This window comes from Macrobrachium rosenbergii, chromosome 54 (assembly GCF_040412425.1).
Source record: "Macrobrachium rosenbergii isolate ZJJX-2024 chromosome 54, ASM4041242v1, whole genome shotgun sequence".
Taxonomy (NCBI): Eukaryota; Metazoa; Arthropoda; class Malacostraca; order Decapoda; family Palaemonidae; genus Macrobrachium; species Macrobrachium rosenbergii.
This window is the reverse complement of record NC_089794.1, coordinates 41104780-41120628: the sequence shown is the minus strand read 5'-3', so window position 1 is coordinate 41120628 and position 15849 is coordinate 41104780. Positions and strand designations below refer to the sequence as shown.

The 15849-nt window shown below is 34.6% G+C and overlaps 1 protein-coding gene across 6 annotated transcripts in view; it reads left to right on the top strand.

Annotated features, from left to right (window-relative positions):
- Positions 1 to 3166: 3166 nt before the first annotated feature.
- Positions 3167 to 15849, top strand: part of LOC136835014 (pyruvate dehydrogenase phosphatase regulatory subunit, mitochondrial-like) — a 75968-nt gene continuing 63285 nt past the window's right edge. For 3 of the 6 annotated variants that reach the window (XM_067098046.1, XM_067098045.1, XM_067098043.1), the window contains exons 1-7: positions 3201 to 3443; positions 5233 to 5433; positions 8514 to 8608; positions 9858 to 9985; positions 12495 to 12598; positions 14608 to 14749; positions 15602 to 15744. In XM_067098046.1, coding sequence (XP_066954147.1) covers positions 5260 to 5433; positions 8514 to 8608; positions 9858 to 9985; positions 12495 to 12598; positions 14608 to 14749; positions 15602 to 15744 — 786 coding nt within the window. In that variant the 5' untranslated portion in view covers positions 3201 to 3443; positions 5233 to 5259. Of the gene's footprint in view, positions 3444 to 5232; positions 5434 to 8513; positions 8609 to 9857; positions 9986 to 12494; positions 12599 to 14607; positions 14750 to 15601; positions 15745 to 15849 lie in introns of all 6 variants that reach the window. The other 3 variants (XM_067098049.1, XM_067098048.1, XM_067098047.1) reach the window with 2 other exon arrangements.

The following is a 15849-nucleotide window of genomic DNA, read 5'->3' as shown; positions in this document are numbered from 1 at the left end:
ATAACTTGTGTGCAATAAAGTAGAATTTTATATTGAGTAGAACTTTCAATTGGCGACCTACCATTAATCTTATATGTGATTTTGTCTGTTCATGTGTTTTATGGTGTTTACAGCTGTCCACGGTGAGTGTTATTCAAGGCTTATCTTCATTTATATTGCATTACAGCAACTAACCCGTGTCACAACTGTAATATATATATATATATATATATATATATATATATATATATATATATATATATATATATATATATATATATATATATATATATATATATATATATATATATATATATATATATATATATATATAATAATAATAATAAGTACTCACCGGTGCTGTCTCTATGCTTAGCCAAAATAGGGGTCAAACTCCCATCCATCGAGTAGGGGGCATACCATAGACAACCAGGGCCAGAGTCAAATTGAACTTTTGGGGACAGTTTTCGAAAAGGGTCAAACCAGGTAGCTAGATTAGAGTTCACCACAGAGAATTCCCAGATTCAGTGGTAGCTATTCCCCCTTACCAGAAGGTCTACCTTGATAAACCTCCCTCTGTGCCTTTTGTTTGCTGGTATCTCGAATGTTTCAGAAAGTCGTTGGAGACCTTGTTTTGAAGACAGTAGCGTCAGTCCAGAGGCTATGGGAGAAACAGCTTCCTTCCAGCCGGATGCCCTGCAGTCTTAGCCCAGCTCTAGTTTGAGTCAGACTCTTGCTTCTACACGCCCAAACGTGCCCTTTGTCTTTGTCGAGGTACACGTGCCAGAAACTGGAACTTAGGTCACAAGCGACCTTGGCGACAAGCTGCCAAACGTTGTTAATGAAGACAAGCCCCTAACCTGCTACTGTTGCAATGTGTACTTGCACAGAATCGTCCATGGTGTACTTCTGAATTTCTAACTTTCTTTTCACCGATTTTTTCCCCATTAAGTGCTCTTTAAAGAACCCGTTGTTACTGCTTCTGTGATCTCTGTGTGATAAGTAAATGAATTAATTGTCTCTTGTCGTAGTAGTGAAGACATTACTCACTCCTCCCATGTGTCAGTAATGCTGAGGAATTAATCTATCTATCACGAAGCCTTACCTGGATCATTCTGTTGCCAGGCACGTGTTATATTGTCCAGCCTCTCATTCCTTCCAACCATCTTGCTTGGAAGACTCCTGCCTTATTGCGGCAGGCTAGTCAACATGCATCATTTCCAGAAATCAGTAACTGCAAAGGAGTCCCTCAAGGGGATATAAATTCCGTTGTGGTATAGATTTTAGCAGTAATGTATTTTGTGGTGCGTTGAGTCTCCCAGTAACTTTCTTTATTAAGAGCTAAATCAATATTCTTTTGATTGAATTGCTTATGTTGTGTGCAATAAAGTAGTATCTTGTATTGACCAAAGCTTTCAACTGGCGACCTACCATTATTCTTATATGTATTATTTGGTATTCATGGGTGTCCGCCGTGCGTGCAATTCAAGGCTTATCCTAGTAATTATCTAATTAACGTAATTAATCGTGGAGAACCGTAAAAATTATATAATACACACACACACACACACACACACACACACACACACACACATATATATATATATATATATATATATATATATATATATATATATATATATATATATATATATATATATATATATAAAGTATGTAAGACGTAATTAATTGTGAAATGTAAAGTCAAGCACGCATTCAAGAAGGAATGGCATTTCCCAGATATGTCAATCGGCAGCGTTTTCATAAAAGTTGATTATGACCCAATGGATACCATTTTTCGAGAAGAGCCCAGTTCTCTAAGTTTCTTTAAGAGCTCGTTAAGACGAGAGAATTTAATTTTCGCAATTAATAGTTCTCTAAATGGATGGACCTCAAAAAGAAATGAGCACGGATAATAATTGGTCTGGTACTGCAGCCTGTGTTATTCCTAGCCTTGAGTTTTACTGCAGCGTTAGATTAAACTCATCCACATTCTGAGTACTAATTTATTTGCTTTAGTTTTAGAGTAAATCCATCTGCAGCTCTTCTGAATGTTGCATTATGCTCTGTTCTTCATCCACTGAAGTGGACAGACGGCAATTATATGTGTCAGAGAAGGAGAAATATTAACAGGCTTGCAGACCTCTCTTTCGACGATAAAAACTGAATGTATAAAGATTTAAGCAATTTGTTTACAATATACAGGAGATACTTATTGTCGTGAATAGCAGATAATTATAATCATGTAAAACTACAGTGGATTCCAGCTCACAAGGGAATTTTAGGCCGTAAACTGACAGATGCAATGTACAGTACAGTTACTGCCCTACCAATATTATTTATCTGCTACAGGGAAGAAAAACTCTTCTATAATGCAGAATGATAAAAACGTGTCAAAAGGTGAAGGAAAAATTAAATCAAGTGTCCAGGGGCCTTTAAACCTGCTGTTGGAGCATGGAGGTGACTTAGTGTAAAAATAGGAAATTGGAGACGGTGATGGGATATGTGACAATTAGATATAGGAGGGTAAATTTATATTTATATGAATTTAAGATAATTAATTCAACTCCGTTTAAAGTATACACTGTAGTGGGATATCCTATGCTTACCTGTAAATTGTAAAAAAAAAAAAAAAAGGTAAAATGAAAAGAAATATTCAAAAGTGAAATTTGAAGAATTGCCAGTGTATTGTACTTTGAACAATCTGCAAAGAAAACGCTAAGTAAAAGATATTCAGGAAAGAAGAACAAATACTTCATAACATTTTTATATAAACTCAAGCTACTAAACACGCTACAACCAGAATTAAATTAAGGAACTAATAAAAATAATTAAATTTAGTCTCTGAACCTAATTTTATGCACTTTTGTACGGCGATTATTTTATTTTAGAACATAGCTTGGTCATTTTAATGGATTTTTCACAAGCAGTTGTTTTAAGATATTATCCAATGGAAAATTTGTGTTTATTTTATAAATTCGTTGTAACAATTATGAACGTCAGTGAAAGGTGGGGAGCATGGATGTGTTTTAATATGTGTGTACATAATAGTGAGTCCTCATATGATTTGAATGGATTAATAATTTTTTTGTTTGGCCAAGGACCTAAGACGCCTTAACTTACAGTAGTTGATAACGTACGGTTCATGTGTATATGTTTTTTGTTTTTGTTTTTATTGGTTTCATTTCTGCAGAAGTATAATGATGAAGAAGAAGACATTTGTTTACAAACGTTCCGTAACTTTCCGGACATTTTCTGTTTTTACGTACAATAGTGACTGAGGAACTACGTTGGTCTCTTCGAGGTTTAGTTAAATTATTAAATCGTTTCGTCTTTCTCTTGTTGATAATGGCAATGGCATGGTAAATTGGTGAGACAGGCATTTGGCCTATTATTTCAAGAGAAATAGCCCACGAGTCTCCTGGTCTTGAGTCGAGGATGAACCCTAAAATAGACTAGCCTAGGTAGGTAGTCCTGTGCCAGTCTACGCCGTTTTGTAATTACAAAAAAATAAAAGCTTGAGAAATGTTGAGGACATGAAGCAGACACCACTGTTCGATTTGAGTTACATTTTGACACTCAGCTCTAGCTGTGTAGCATCACAGTTAGTGAAAGTTATCTTCAGGGATCAAGGAACGTAAGTCATAGACCTATGATTATCATTTGGACAGGCCTCCAAATGGCAGTATGGTCAGAAGGCAGTGTCAGTGGTACTTTAAATTCTGGACAGATAAATGAACCATATTTTAAAGACTTAGTCGGGTAGAATGCAGTTGCCTCGTACTCATTTGGGTAATTCTATATATTAGCTCTGCGCCCGGTTTTACCTTTTCAACTGGTTTTTTCTACACTTCTAGGGGTTCTGATACTGGCGGTGCATCTGTTTATTGTCGGCCAAATGGAATGCCCCTTCGCCGTGTTTAGTACTGGCCTGGGAGGGGTTGGGTACCCATACGTTAACAAGTTATTACACTTGCCGGACGGAATATGAACTGCAATCTTGTGAAGATCGGGTATGGAAACCCCTTGTTGGGTGGACTTCAGGGGTTAATTACAGGTTAATTACAGTCGAGCGCCAAAAATTAAAAGTAAATTCATAATTACCAATCAAAAAACTGTAGAAAAAGTTAAGTTGGAAGGCATTCGCCCGCGCGGAGCTACTATATAGTTCTACCCTCATTTGTGTAGTCTGTTATAAAAATTTTGGGGACCCTTGTGGGAAACGCTGGTGAGGGTGGATAAAAAAAACCAACCACTGCAAACTGGGGGATATAAGTATGGTTTTTGCCAAAACTTCCCATAAAACTTAATACATCCTAATCTAATCTTACCTAGGGTATAGTTCGTTGACCTAACTACTGAGGCCCTTGCCCCTTTGTTCTATAAAGACATTTCTGAGATAGCTTATACCCTAGGTCCGCAGTGAGCCAAAAAACGAGTTAATTATGCTATCTGGATTGGTTTAAAGTGCATTGACCATAAGATAAACTGTATGCAAAATAGTATACATGGTTCATGTTGTCGTCCTACTCGATATTATTTACCAAAAATACATCAGTAAGGAAAGCTAGTTGACTGGTTTCATCATTTGTTCATAGAATAGGTGCAACTATGAATTGGCGACAAGCTATCCTCTACTGATGGTCTGCTAGCATGACTAGTAGTAGACATTTCTATAAAGCTCCCCAAGCAGCCCAATTTCGGTTGATTTTATCAGAATCTTGGATGTTAAGAGGCTTGTCCCAGGCAACTGCAAAATGATTGCCAGATGGTAGAGGAGCACCATAATGGATCTGGACTGAGCCAGATAAACCATCTTTCAAATTTTTTTTTTTTTTAGCTAATTGACCAATTGGGCCAACTTTTGTAATATATATTTTTTCCTGTGGAAAACTTCTCTCTGTGAGTAAGGGTTGCTAGTTGGCAATGTCTGGGGTGTTCTAAACAAAATTCTTTAATTTTTTTTTTTTTTTGTCTTTAGGTGAAGAGCATATTCATGAACTTGAAGAGGGAAGTTCTGAATAGAACAGTAATGAAAAAGATGTCTGAGAAAATACATATTCCTACCTTCCCATATTTTAACCCATACTTTTTTAACTAGATATCCTTAGTTTTGGTTTACTTCTAATTTTAAATGTTTTATTTCAAACCAGATGATAGCACATGAAAAGTATAGATTTAGATGTTATTTTGTGGAAAAATTTATTTAAGCATGGATTTTATGTAATTTTTTCTAATAAATTATCTTTACAGGTTGCAGAACTTTATGAAGCATTCAAAATGCTCAAAAGGTGTCTTTCTGGGAACCGGATGCTTCAAAAAGTATCCGGTGAACCTGGTTTGCCAAGATTGAAAGGTCAAATATCTACCTCCCCGGCGAAGAATGCATATAAATTTACAACACCTCTGGCCACAAGTGTTAGATCTGTGTTTTCACTCCCCACCCAAGCTCAGGTACAATTTTTTGTACAGTATTTTTGAATTGAAGAAAGTACGGTAATTAAATTAGTCTGAAATAATTTAGCACACTAAAATCAACAGTGTCATTTCCTATTATGTCAAGTTTCTTTCTAAGGTATAGGTGAATGTATTTCAGGTTTAATTAATAGCAAATGTGTTCTCTTTTCCTGTTTTACGTTGGAAAGAACTGTAATGTAAAATACAAACTATTGCTTTTTAAACATGATACTTTCACACTAAGGATGGTGAGCTACCTTCAAGAATTTACCTAAAAGGAGAATATTTTTAATACCAGCAGGGTGATGAATGGTCCTCATATGGTGCATATCCAGGATTTTCAGTACATCAGTGAGTGTGTGCACTACTTTCAAGGTGGCATAGCACTGTCTCTGATTGCTTTTCATAAATATTTTGCATGTGTAAAGATACAAGTCTCTCCCATATTAGAGTTAAATATTTACTTTGATAAAGGCATGTGAAATAGAAAGTAGCATTGCTGTTTTGTTGTCACTATAAGAAAGAACTATACTGTACTTGCCAGGATTGTTTATTGTAGTAACTGTTCCCTTATGGTACCTTACTTTTCAAGTAGGTACTTTTCTTGTACCGACTGAACTATATTTGGTCAGCCATGCCTGTCTTTGCCTGTTCACCTGTAGTGATGAGTAATGGTATTCCTGATGTTAACCTGAAACAATTAGACAAGCAAAGATTCGTAAGGTCTGTTTCACTGAGAACTGAATTGTGGGGTTAGAGGGAAGAAATGAAACCCACCCAGAGAGCTGTATTAGATGGCTTGTTAGATGGCGTTGTCAAAATGAGTAAGATCCCAAAAGTGGGCTATGAGCTGACTGCCTCAGGCACTTGGTATTGTTCTATACTGAAGTTGGTGGAGGATCCAAGATTAGCAAGATTTGTTCACCCTAGTCTGGAGACTGGTATTAGAGTGGAGATGTGAATACCCACCTGGAGTGTCACAGAGTGTGTAGAGTAGAAATCCCTGAAGGTGAAATGATATGAAGTCCTGTTTGGTATGGAATAGAGGTACAGCTGCAGGACTTATTAACAGTGGTAATGAGTGAAATCCCTGAGGTAGAAGTTGGGAAATTGTACGGACACCACCTTCATTGATAACTACCATACTCTGCACTTGGTGAAAGTGAAGTTTACACAGACTAAAGTTTGTCTTCTTGATGCTTGCTTGTACCATAACCTGTTGTATAACATTTGAGGTTGGCCAATATTGGCTAAATAAAAAACAAATTGCTCTTGGGGTCCTGCTGATTTTGTTGTAATTAATTTTTGGCTTTCCAGCCTTCCTGGTTTTTAGTGCTAATCTGAGGAAGTGGACTCAGTTTTAGTGTATGTCTTTAAAGCCCTTTCCCATTATTCCAAGTAAATTTTTGATAGGGAGGAGCAAATATTTCTGAGATATTATTTAAACATCCCTGTTATTGTGTCTTCTTGATGAATTTTAGAAAATGAAAGGTGTGCCGACTACAGAAGTATTATAGTTGTAGCAGAATAAGAATGCATTTTGCTCTATTAGCCTGAACACATATTAGAATAAAAGCTGTTTTGGCAGGCTATTCTTACATTGATATCCTTCTATTTGGTGCATATGGAGATTTCATGGAACTACAGAGAACTAGAAAGAGATCACACTTGGTGGGCTCCTTGAATTAAGATTGTTTTGCATCAGAACCCTGGAAAAGTGTGTGTTATCTTGGAATTAATCTAATACAATACCAGCATAGTCATATGCCTGTGACTTGTTAGAGTCCAGTGTAAATTGGGGGTAAAGGGCTTGTGAGTCAGGAGTTTTAACAGTTGTTATCAGAAGAGAAAATCTGTGTTCCTCATTTTTAGCATACTTCATGGGAAGTGGAGTTAGTATGGGATCCTAGGGAGAAGTCACTATGGCCGGTAGAGAACCCAAGACATTAATTGAAGGAAAGTTGTAAACTTCAAAACCAACCCAAGAGTTTATTGTGATGTTTATGTCTCAGGTTGCTTGGTGTAGAAATGGTGACTAGAGGTAGAGTAACGTTTATCCCTCTTAACCCAATGCTGAAAAACCTGAAATGGTGGTCTCTGTTTGTAAAATTACTTTTATAAAGATATGGGGAAAGGGACTCTTAAGAATAGGAAATACAAATATTTATTATTATTATTATTATTATTATTGAAAATAATGGCTGTTTCTACAGCCCTCAGAGAAGGTCGCCTCCCTTATTATTATTATTATTATTATTATTATTATTTGGCTTACACTCTAGAATGAGCTGTATGGCCTTGAAATTGCTTTGCAAGCTTCTACATAGTGGAATGCCCATATGTGAAGAAGTAAAGAAGAGGTGATTAGAACAGTATAATATACAATAAAAAGCAGATTATAACACATACAGCTCATGATAGATAAGCAGTTAATTAGGAAGTGGTAAGTTACATAATATACATAGATAAACTTGTTTAATTAATAACAAATGACTCCAACGAAAGAATATAAGTTAAAAACACCAACAAGCAGAGCAAAGTTTGCGTCATTGTACACTACTGTACCTTAAGCAAGGAACTGATACCTGTGTTGTGAAAGGCCATGATATTGAGGCTTTGACACAGCCCATAGTTTGAGGATGTTTATTATAAGGTCGTTAGGGGAATATGACTAACTACCCGGTAAATGTGACAGGAGATTCCCCAGTTCCCACAAATAGTGTCACAGACATTCAAGTCAATTATGCTAACATATCAGAAAGAAGGTGATGTTGAGTGCCCCCAGCTGCCCCAGGCAAGCCGCTTGGCACTGAACTCGGGTATACCTCATATGATAATTCACATGTCATTTTCCTTAACCACTGCTGATTGTCTCATTACTGCAGAAGTAGCAGTAATTCATTTTGGATGGTCTACTGGTACTTTGAACAACAGTAAACAGTACATGTACGTGAATTATGAAACAAAAATTATAATAAGTTAGATTTCTAAGTACATATTAAACAATATTTAAGGCAAAATTTCTTTTTGGAATTATATTTAATTTTGTTTTACAATGCTTATTTTTTTTTATTTAGGTGGTAATTTGTGGTGCTGGTGTTGTGGGGAACAGCATAGCCTACCATTTAACACGTGATGGGTGGACTGATGTCGTAGTTTTGGACCAGCATGAGTAAGCAGTAAAATAAAACTAAAAAAATCTAGAATAATTGGTTGAAGCACCCCCTCCCCCCCAGTCTTCAAAAGATCCAAATCTTTGCCAAGTATTGTAATGTGTTAGCTGTGATATAATTTTAAGACAAAAGTCTTATGCTTGATTATCATATAGTGAAGTTATTGATAATGATAACATGGATATTAAAGTTTCATTTAAAGGCACTCAAAAAATGTTTTCTGAGTCCTTCATGTTTTCTTTAGTTGGTTACTATAATATTGTAGCAAAAGTAATTTTGTATGTAAGTTTTAGACCTTATGTTTATTGTTCTTTTACCTTAATACTTAAATATTAACTGAAAATGCAATACCAAACTTATTCTGAATTTGTTCTTAAATTTTGCCTCTTTACCTTAGTTTTTCTTTATCTTAATCTCTTATCTCTTAGTATCTTTGTATCTTTGGTTTCTAAAACAGAATAATGCCTCTGGAAATTCACAAAACCTGGATCTTTCAGCAGTTACTCAGATTGATGTTGATTTATAATTAGGCAGGTGTTTCAGAAGAAAATGAACCAATCTTCTACTTCCAAAAGGTGCTGTTCTTGCTAGATATAAGTGTCTTAATTAGTGTGCAAACAATATAAAAAACCAGATTTTGTTATTTTATTGTATGTATAAAATTTTGTGTAGAGTAGTCACATCCTAACTACTCAGACAAATAATGAATTCTAGCCATAATGTTTTTTTAAATGACTACAAAACCTTGTTTTGCTATTACTAAGATAATCCATTGGCAGAGAAAGTTTGCAATTTAAGTCTTATTTAATACGTTAGGAAATACTAGAATAGGATATTTTTTCTTTTTAAATGTTAAGACTCCTATTTTGGAAGAGACTTAAAAGAAAAGAATTTTATGAATATTACATTAGCCCTTCAACCTATCAGATGCTTTGGTGGTCGGGCCTTCTGAAGAAAATCAGAGATCCTGTGATGTATCCTACACTGACACATAAAAGGCTTCTGCAGCTAACAGTAATACCATGTAATTTGTAATCTAAAGTAACCTATGCTTAGATGCTTATCATTCAGTCACATATGAAATGGTATTTTAATCCAGAAACACCAACTAGCTTATAAGTAAAAAAGAACTTGAACATCAAAGTTGATGTTCAAGTCCTTGATATTTCATTCCTAATTATTTACATTTTGGAATTTGTCATTTTATTTAAGTGCTCTTTAATATTTACATTCATTTTTATATTCCAGGATAGGTTCAGGTACTTCACATAATGGTTCTGGTGTCCTGGGGTTATTCAAGCCATCATCAGAAAGACATTTTGTCACCTACTCTGTTAATCTTATAAAGACTTTGCAAGAACAGGGTTACAATTTAGGTAAAGATTAGATTACTGAAGATATAACATGTATTCATTACTATTTACTTTTAATTATCACTACTACCTTACTGTTTTTTCAAAGAGGCTGGCCAGTAAAAATGCAATGGAAATTGGAAATGAAACAAAATTTTTTGAAAAATTTCTTGCAGCTTTCATTTTTGTGTTCATTAATAAATTTGTCCAAATTCATGATAGTTTTGTTATGGGTGATGTATGACCAGCTTTCCTCAAACTGGAGCATATTACCAGTACTGTATTGGGTCAGTACAATATGTTGCTTGTTACAAAAAGTTACTACACTTTATTAAAGAGGTAACATACACGCTAACTAATGGTACATTTTTTCCATCAGTACTAGATGACATCAAATGAAGTAGTTTAGTTGCCTTGAAACTCTCATCAGAATTAGCCCACAGTCAGGCCTCTACAACTTTAAAACTGTTGCTACCCCATTGTCCTTCTACAATTATGTTAAAATTTCACATACAATAGGCCAAGATCTGTCTGAATGATGAATAAAAAATTTTTTCCATATCTAAAAAGTTGAAATTGACATTTTTTGGTGATGGTGAAGATGAAATTAAGTTTTTGCAGCTTGTAAACTTAGGATTTTTCATTAAGATTTCATTTTAGATGTTTGAAGATCTACTTAAAGTCCTCATTCCATATTAGTTCAGTTTATGCAGAGCAGTTAGTATAAGATTAGAAATTCAGTTCTTAAAATGCACTAAAAATGAAATGGGCTCTTAATGCTTTTTTGGAGACTTAAATTAATGTGTATGATGTCCTTTATTCTTGTTATGGTATAGATATGTATAGTTATATCACAATAGGCAAAAATTTTACATCCTAATCTGGCCATTCCCCATAAAGCCAAATGATTAATGATGTGAATACAATTTTGTTCTGTTTCACCTATGGCAGCTCACCACTAAAGAATTGACTCACGCATGTAAACAAGCAAGAGTATCTTATTCTTCACAGTCAACTGCAGACCCATTACGTACTTGTAATTTAACCCCTTTTTAGGTTATGAAATAATCCTTAGCATTTCATCATCATTGGTACCATAAATATTTTTATGTCAGCTTTTCCCTTTATGGGGCTTTAATCTTAGCATTTCATCATCAGTGGCACCATAAATATTTTTACATCAGCTTTTCCCTTTATGGGGTTAAAGCCAAAATGAATTCTCTACTTTTCTCTGTCTTGTGATCTTTCTGTGTGAATGCCCATTAGGGCTTTTAGGTCTACACCTGTCCTGTTACTCCAAGATTTCCTGGGCCTTCCTACTGGTCATCTACTGCCTTTTTAACAAACTGTCTCTCATTCTTTCTCATTATCAGTTCAAACAATCTCAGTCTTTAAGATCTTGGTCTTTCTTCCAGCATCTTGTTACCATATCTCTCCACCAGTTCCTCATTTGTAATATGATATTGCTGCCATACTCTGGCCATGAATGTTATAATTCTGTGGTCCCATTTTTTCAAAATCGTCCTCTTCCTTGGTAATGCCCATGTTTCTGCTGTTTAGAATAGTAATAGGCATTTCGGTCCTTGACTAAAAGAAAGGAAATGATAATCAGCTGGCAGGACTGCACCTGTGTGACTGGATTCTAGACTGAAGCTACTAATTTTTTCCTTAACATGTATACATGTATGTCTTCCCAGCATTTTATTGTTGGTGTGAATGCCTGGATTTTTTTGCTGTGATTGCCCTTGTTCACATTATTCACCTTATTAAATCATTGTCATTCTTAAGTTTAGATTTCTTTGGTTTTGCAGTATGCTAATTAATAAGATCTTCATTTTCATTGGAGAGCAATTCTGTCTGTATAGAAAGCTTTTACTGTGTTGGGAAGGTGCAATGTACAGTAGTTATAGAAAATATGATGAAGTTGACAGCAAAAATTACTCTGCAAGTAATTTCAGGGATGAGAACTCACCTAATAAAAGCAAAAAGTTGCCAGAAGCAAAACTTACTTGACACAACACATTGAAATGGGTATAAAATATTCATGTGTGAAATATTTCAGAATATTGTTGAATGTAAAAAAGCATATAAAAATGAAATAAATGAAATAGCACGATAACTAGGAAAAACCTAGGGTGAATCCTGTTAGACCTTTCAAATCATTTTACTGTCAATTTCTGTCTCAGCACTGAATGACCTCATAGGTCCCAGCATTTGGCCTTCAGCCTAAATTGTATATTCTCTATTCTAACCATGTTCCAAGGTTTAACACAAGAAAAAGATATTTTATTCTCAAATTTTTTTGGTAATTTGTTTCATGTAGTTTCATTAATGCTCATTTCTTATAATTAATATTCCCCAGGGATAATATCCCCAGTTAAATTGCTGATATGTAAATTTTCCATTAGCTAAACAAGATTTTGACTTGCATTTTTCACCTTGATGAAGAATGAGACTAGGTAGTGATTTGTTCATACAGGTGATGTGAAAAGCTATCCACACTTCTGCAGTCATTTAATGTCTCATTTTACAGATTTTAAACAGTGTGGCAGTCTGAACTTGGCCAGAACAAGAGACAGAACTATTGCACTGAAAAGAAGACTTGCGTATACAAAACCTTCTGGTTTAGAGTGTGAGGTAAGCTTATTTATAGTTGGCAGTAGTGGTTTTCATCACATTTTGATGTAGTTTTCAGATGGTAAAGTTGTGTTTTAAATTTCAGGATATGCTATACAGGTACACCTTATTCTAATTCTGAATTATGCTTTCATTATGATGAGACTGTTTCTTTTCATGAATATATGAATAACAAATCTGATATAGGAGTCTTAAAAATGTGATTTATATGGTAAACAACTGGTATATGAACTACATGGAGTGAAAAGAGATACAATGGTGCATATTATGGTTAGTCACTGTGGCATACTAGAAATACCTCCCTATCAGGCAAGGGATATTCCTAGCAAAAGATAGAATTATCTTATATTAGAATTCTGTGTTTAGTTAATTACAAGATTTTATTATCAGCAAGTATTATAAAAAACTCATTAATCATAATTAGCCTTCATGCTGGGTGGAACAATCCCAGTCACACTAACTTAGAGAGCTGTAAGAAAAAACTACTGCACATGCCCAACTCACAGTCCACTACCTGTCAACCAACACAGATTTTATGTAAGCTGTGCTTCCCAGGATTTACACAGTTTTTCTCAGTCATCATGGTGTTTCCTTTTTATTTCCACTAGGTTTTCTCTTTCAGCAGTATTCTTAATTTGTTTACATGTGGTAATCAGCTAAAGCCATTCCCATGCTGCCATTGGTGTTGGTGTTTCTTAATTTTTTGTTCATATTGTATTGTGTATATATTAATTATAATGGCCTTTCTTCTATGCAGTGGATCCCAGTCAACTAACTTACACCTCATACCTTCCTCTCAGACCTTTGCACGCCATAGAAAACATTTTCTTCACAAAAAGACTAAGGACAAAAATCTGCTCTGAAATGGCAGAAGAAATAATACAGTACTGTATTTAATTCTAAGCATTATACTTTATTTAGTATTTTACTGTCAGGGTATATGTAAACAAATTTTGTTAAGCCCAAAAACTCAGATTTGGAAAATAAAAAGTACACTCAAGAAAGGACAAGAAGCTAGTCTTAAAAGATACATAAAATAATAAATATTTCTTAAGCATTACAGTATACTACACTTGCATTTAACAGTAGTAAAATGTACAAGAATCAGATACTGTAGTTGAAGATGATTAGTCATTTAACTTGAAAACCAAAAGCTGTCTAACAATTTGTTGCTAGTCAAGCTAAATATTTCTTACACTCTAAACTGTGATAATTCTAAAGCCATTTCAAAACAATAATCTTCACTATCCAAAGAAACTGAAGACTGTAGCACTGTTGAGCAGAAGGGAGTGGAAGTGCTTACAGAAGCTAGTAAAACTACCTCCTCCCTGGGAAAATCTTCTAGAGGTGCTCACAAAACCCATTGATGATGACAGAATCTTATCATCACAAAATGCAATGATTATGATATCAAATAACGAGGCAGGAATCACTGGAATAATATGATATAGAATAAGAATATGGAAATAAACATGCTATCTTGCAGGTTCAACAGTCTGGAAGTCCCTGGAGCTGGAGTCATTAACCAGTCAGCAGACATACACACACTGATTTAATTAACTGTTAGTAACCTGAAGGACCTTATGTGCATATGCCTACCTACTGGACACAGCAGTTCTTTTTCTTCAGTTAATGTGAGGTGTCTGAGAATTCATGTGTTGAATGAATTAAGAAAGTCCTATTTCATAATGAATGGCAGTATGAATACACTCACAATAGACTGTACCTAAAATGAATTTCTTGGATACAAACCTTGCCATGTTGCTTGTGGTTTCTTTTTCGATCACACTTTGTAAACCTTGGACTATATTTTGAAAGTAGTGACTCTCCCTTCATTGGTCAGCCTCATTTGCTACAGTATTAAACAAGGCAGATGAAACATAATATGATTTATCATATTATGTGAAGCATTAGTTTGTATCTGTGGAACAAAAAATTGCTTAGATTTATTTATGTCTACTGTAGAACATTGGAAAATATAATAATGCAAATTTTTTGCCATATTCCAGTGGTTAGATCGCCATGAAATTAAAAGGCTCCATCCTAACTTGTATACTGATGACTTGGAAGGTGGTGTATGGGTCCCCGATGATGCTGTTGCTGATCCATATGCAGTCTGTTGCACTCTTGCCTCTCTTGCTCAGAGACAAGGTAAACAATCTTTATGATTGAGAGTGATATGTTACGCTATGTTACTCTATGAAGAGAATATATTTAGGTGTATTTGACAGCAGTAAAATAAATGTATTTAGTAAGAGAATAGACTGTAATGTTAAACATAAGGTTTATAACTAACCAAAACAGAGATAGCTCCTTTTTGTAGCATGCTTTCAGTTTTCAGTGTGAAGAATAAAATTTGCACAAATTGCAAATCAGGTATGGAAGAGTCATAACCAGTCTTAACAAAGTAAAGCCATTGCATTTATGCTTTATTCAGACAACATTGTCATTGAATGGCAGAAAGTGTACACAGTATTTTAAGGAACCTAATTTTCTTGCACTGAAACGATACCTGAACAGGTGGTGCCTTTCAGTGTAGAAAATGTTCCTATATGTTAAGTGCTTCAGATCTCGAGGTATTTTGAAGGTAAAAATGTAAAAGCTAGTGTAGGATTGTAAAAATTGCCCCATAATTTTGTTTACCATGCCTAGATCATTAGTAATTTACAAGTTAATTTTTAACATTTTGCTATTCTGATGATGAAAATTGTTAGGATGTGATTTGATGACTATTTCCTCCAAATATTTTTTTACGTTGACTTTTATATTTTATTGGAGAACTCAGAAAATCTGGGAATTAATATTTTTTTAAATGAAAAATTAAAAAATAGTAGTACCTGTTATTCGTTATGAAATATGCACATAGTCGTTCATTTTTGCTAGCATCCATGCTCAAGGTATAATTTTAGTGATTAAAAGTCAGTTGTGAAAAACATTTTCATATGTTTGTGGTATTCATAAGCATGTTATTTCGATAAAGCTGATAACTATCTTCCCTTTCAGGAGCAAAATATTTTGAAGGTTGCACTGTAAAAAGGATCATTACAGATGAAGTACCTCACTCGCAGATAGTACCTCGTGTCACTGAAGTCCTAACTTCAGAGGGCCCAATTAAGTGTGAATACTTTGTAAATGCATCTGGAATGGTAAGTAGTGCTGTTGAATATTTTTTAAATTTTTTAAGACCAGCTCAAATTGATAAACATGAGGAATTGGGTAATTTTTAAGTTTGAATGTTTAAAGTTTTTTAG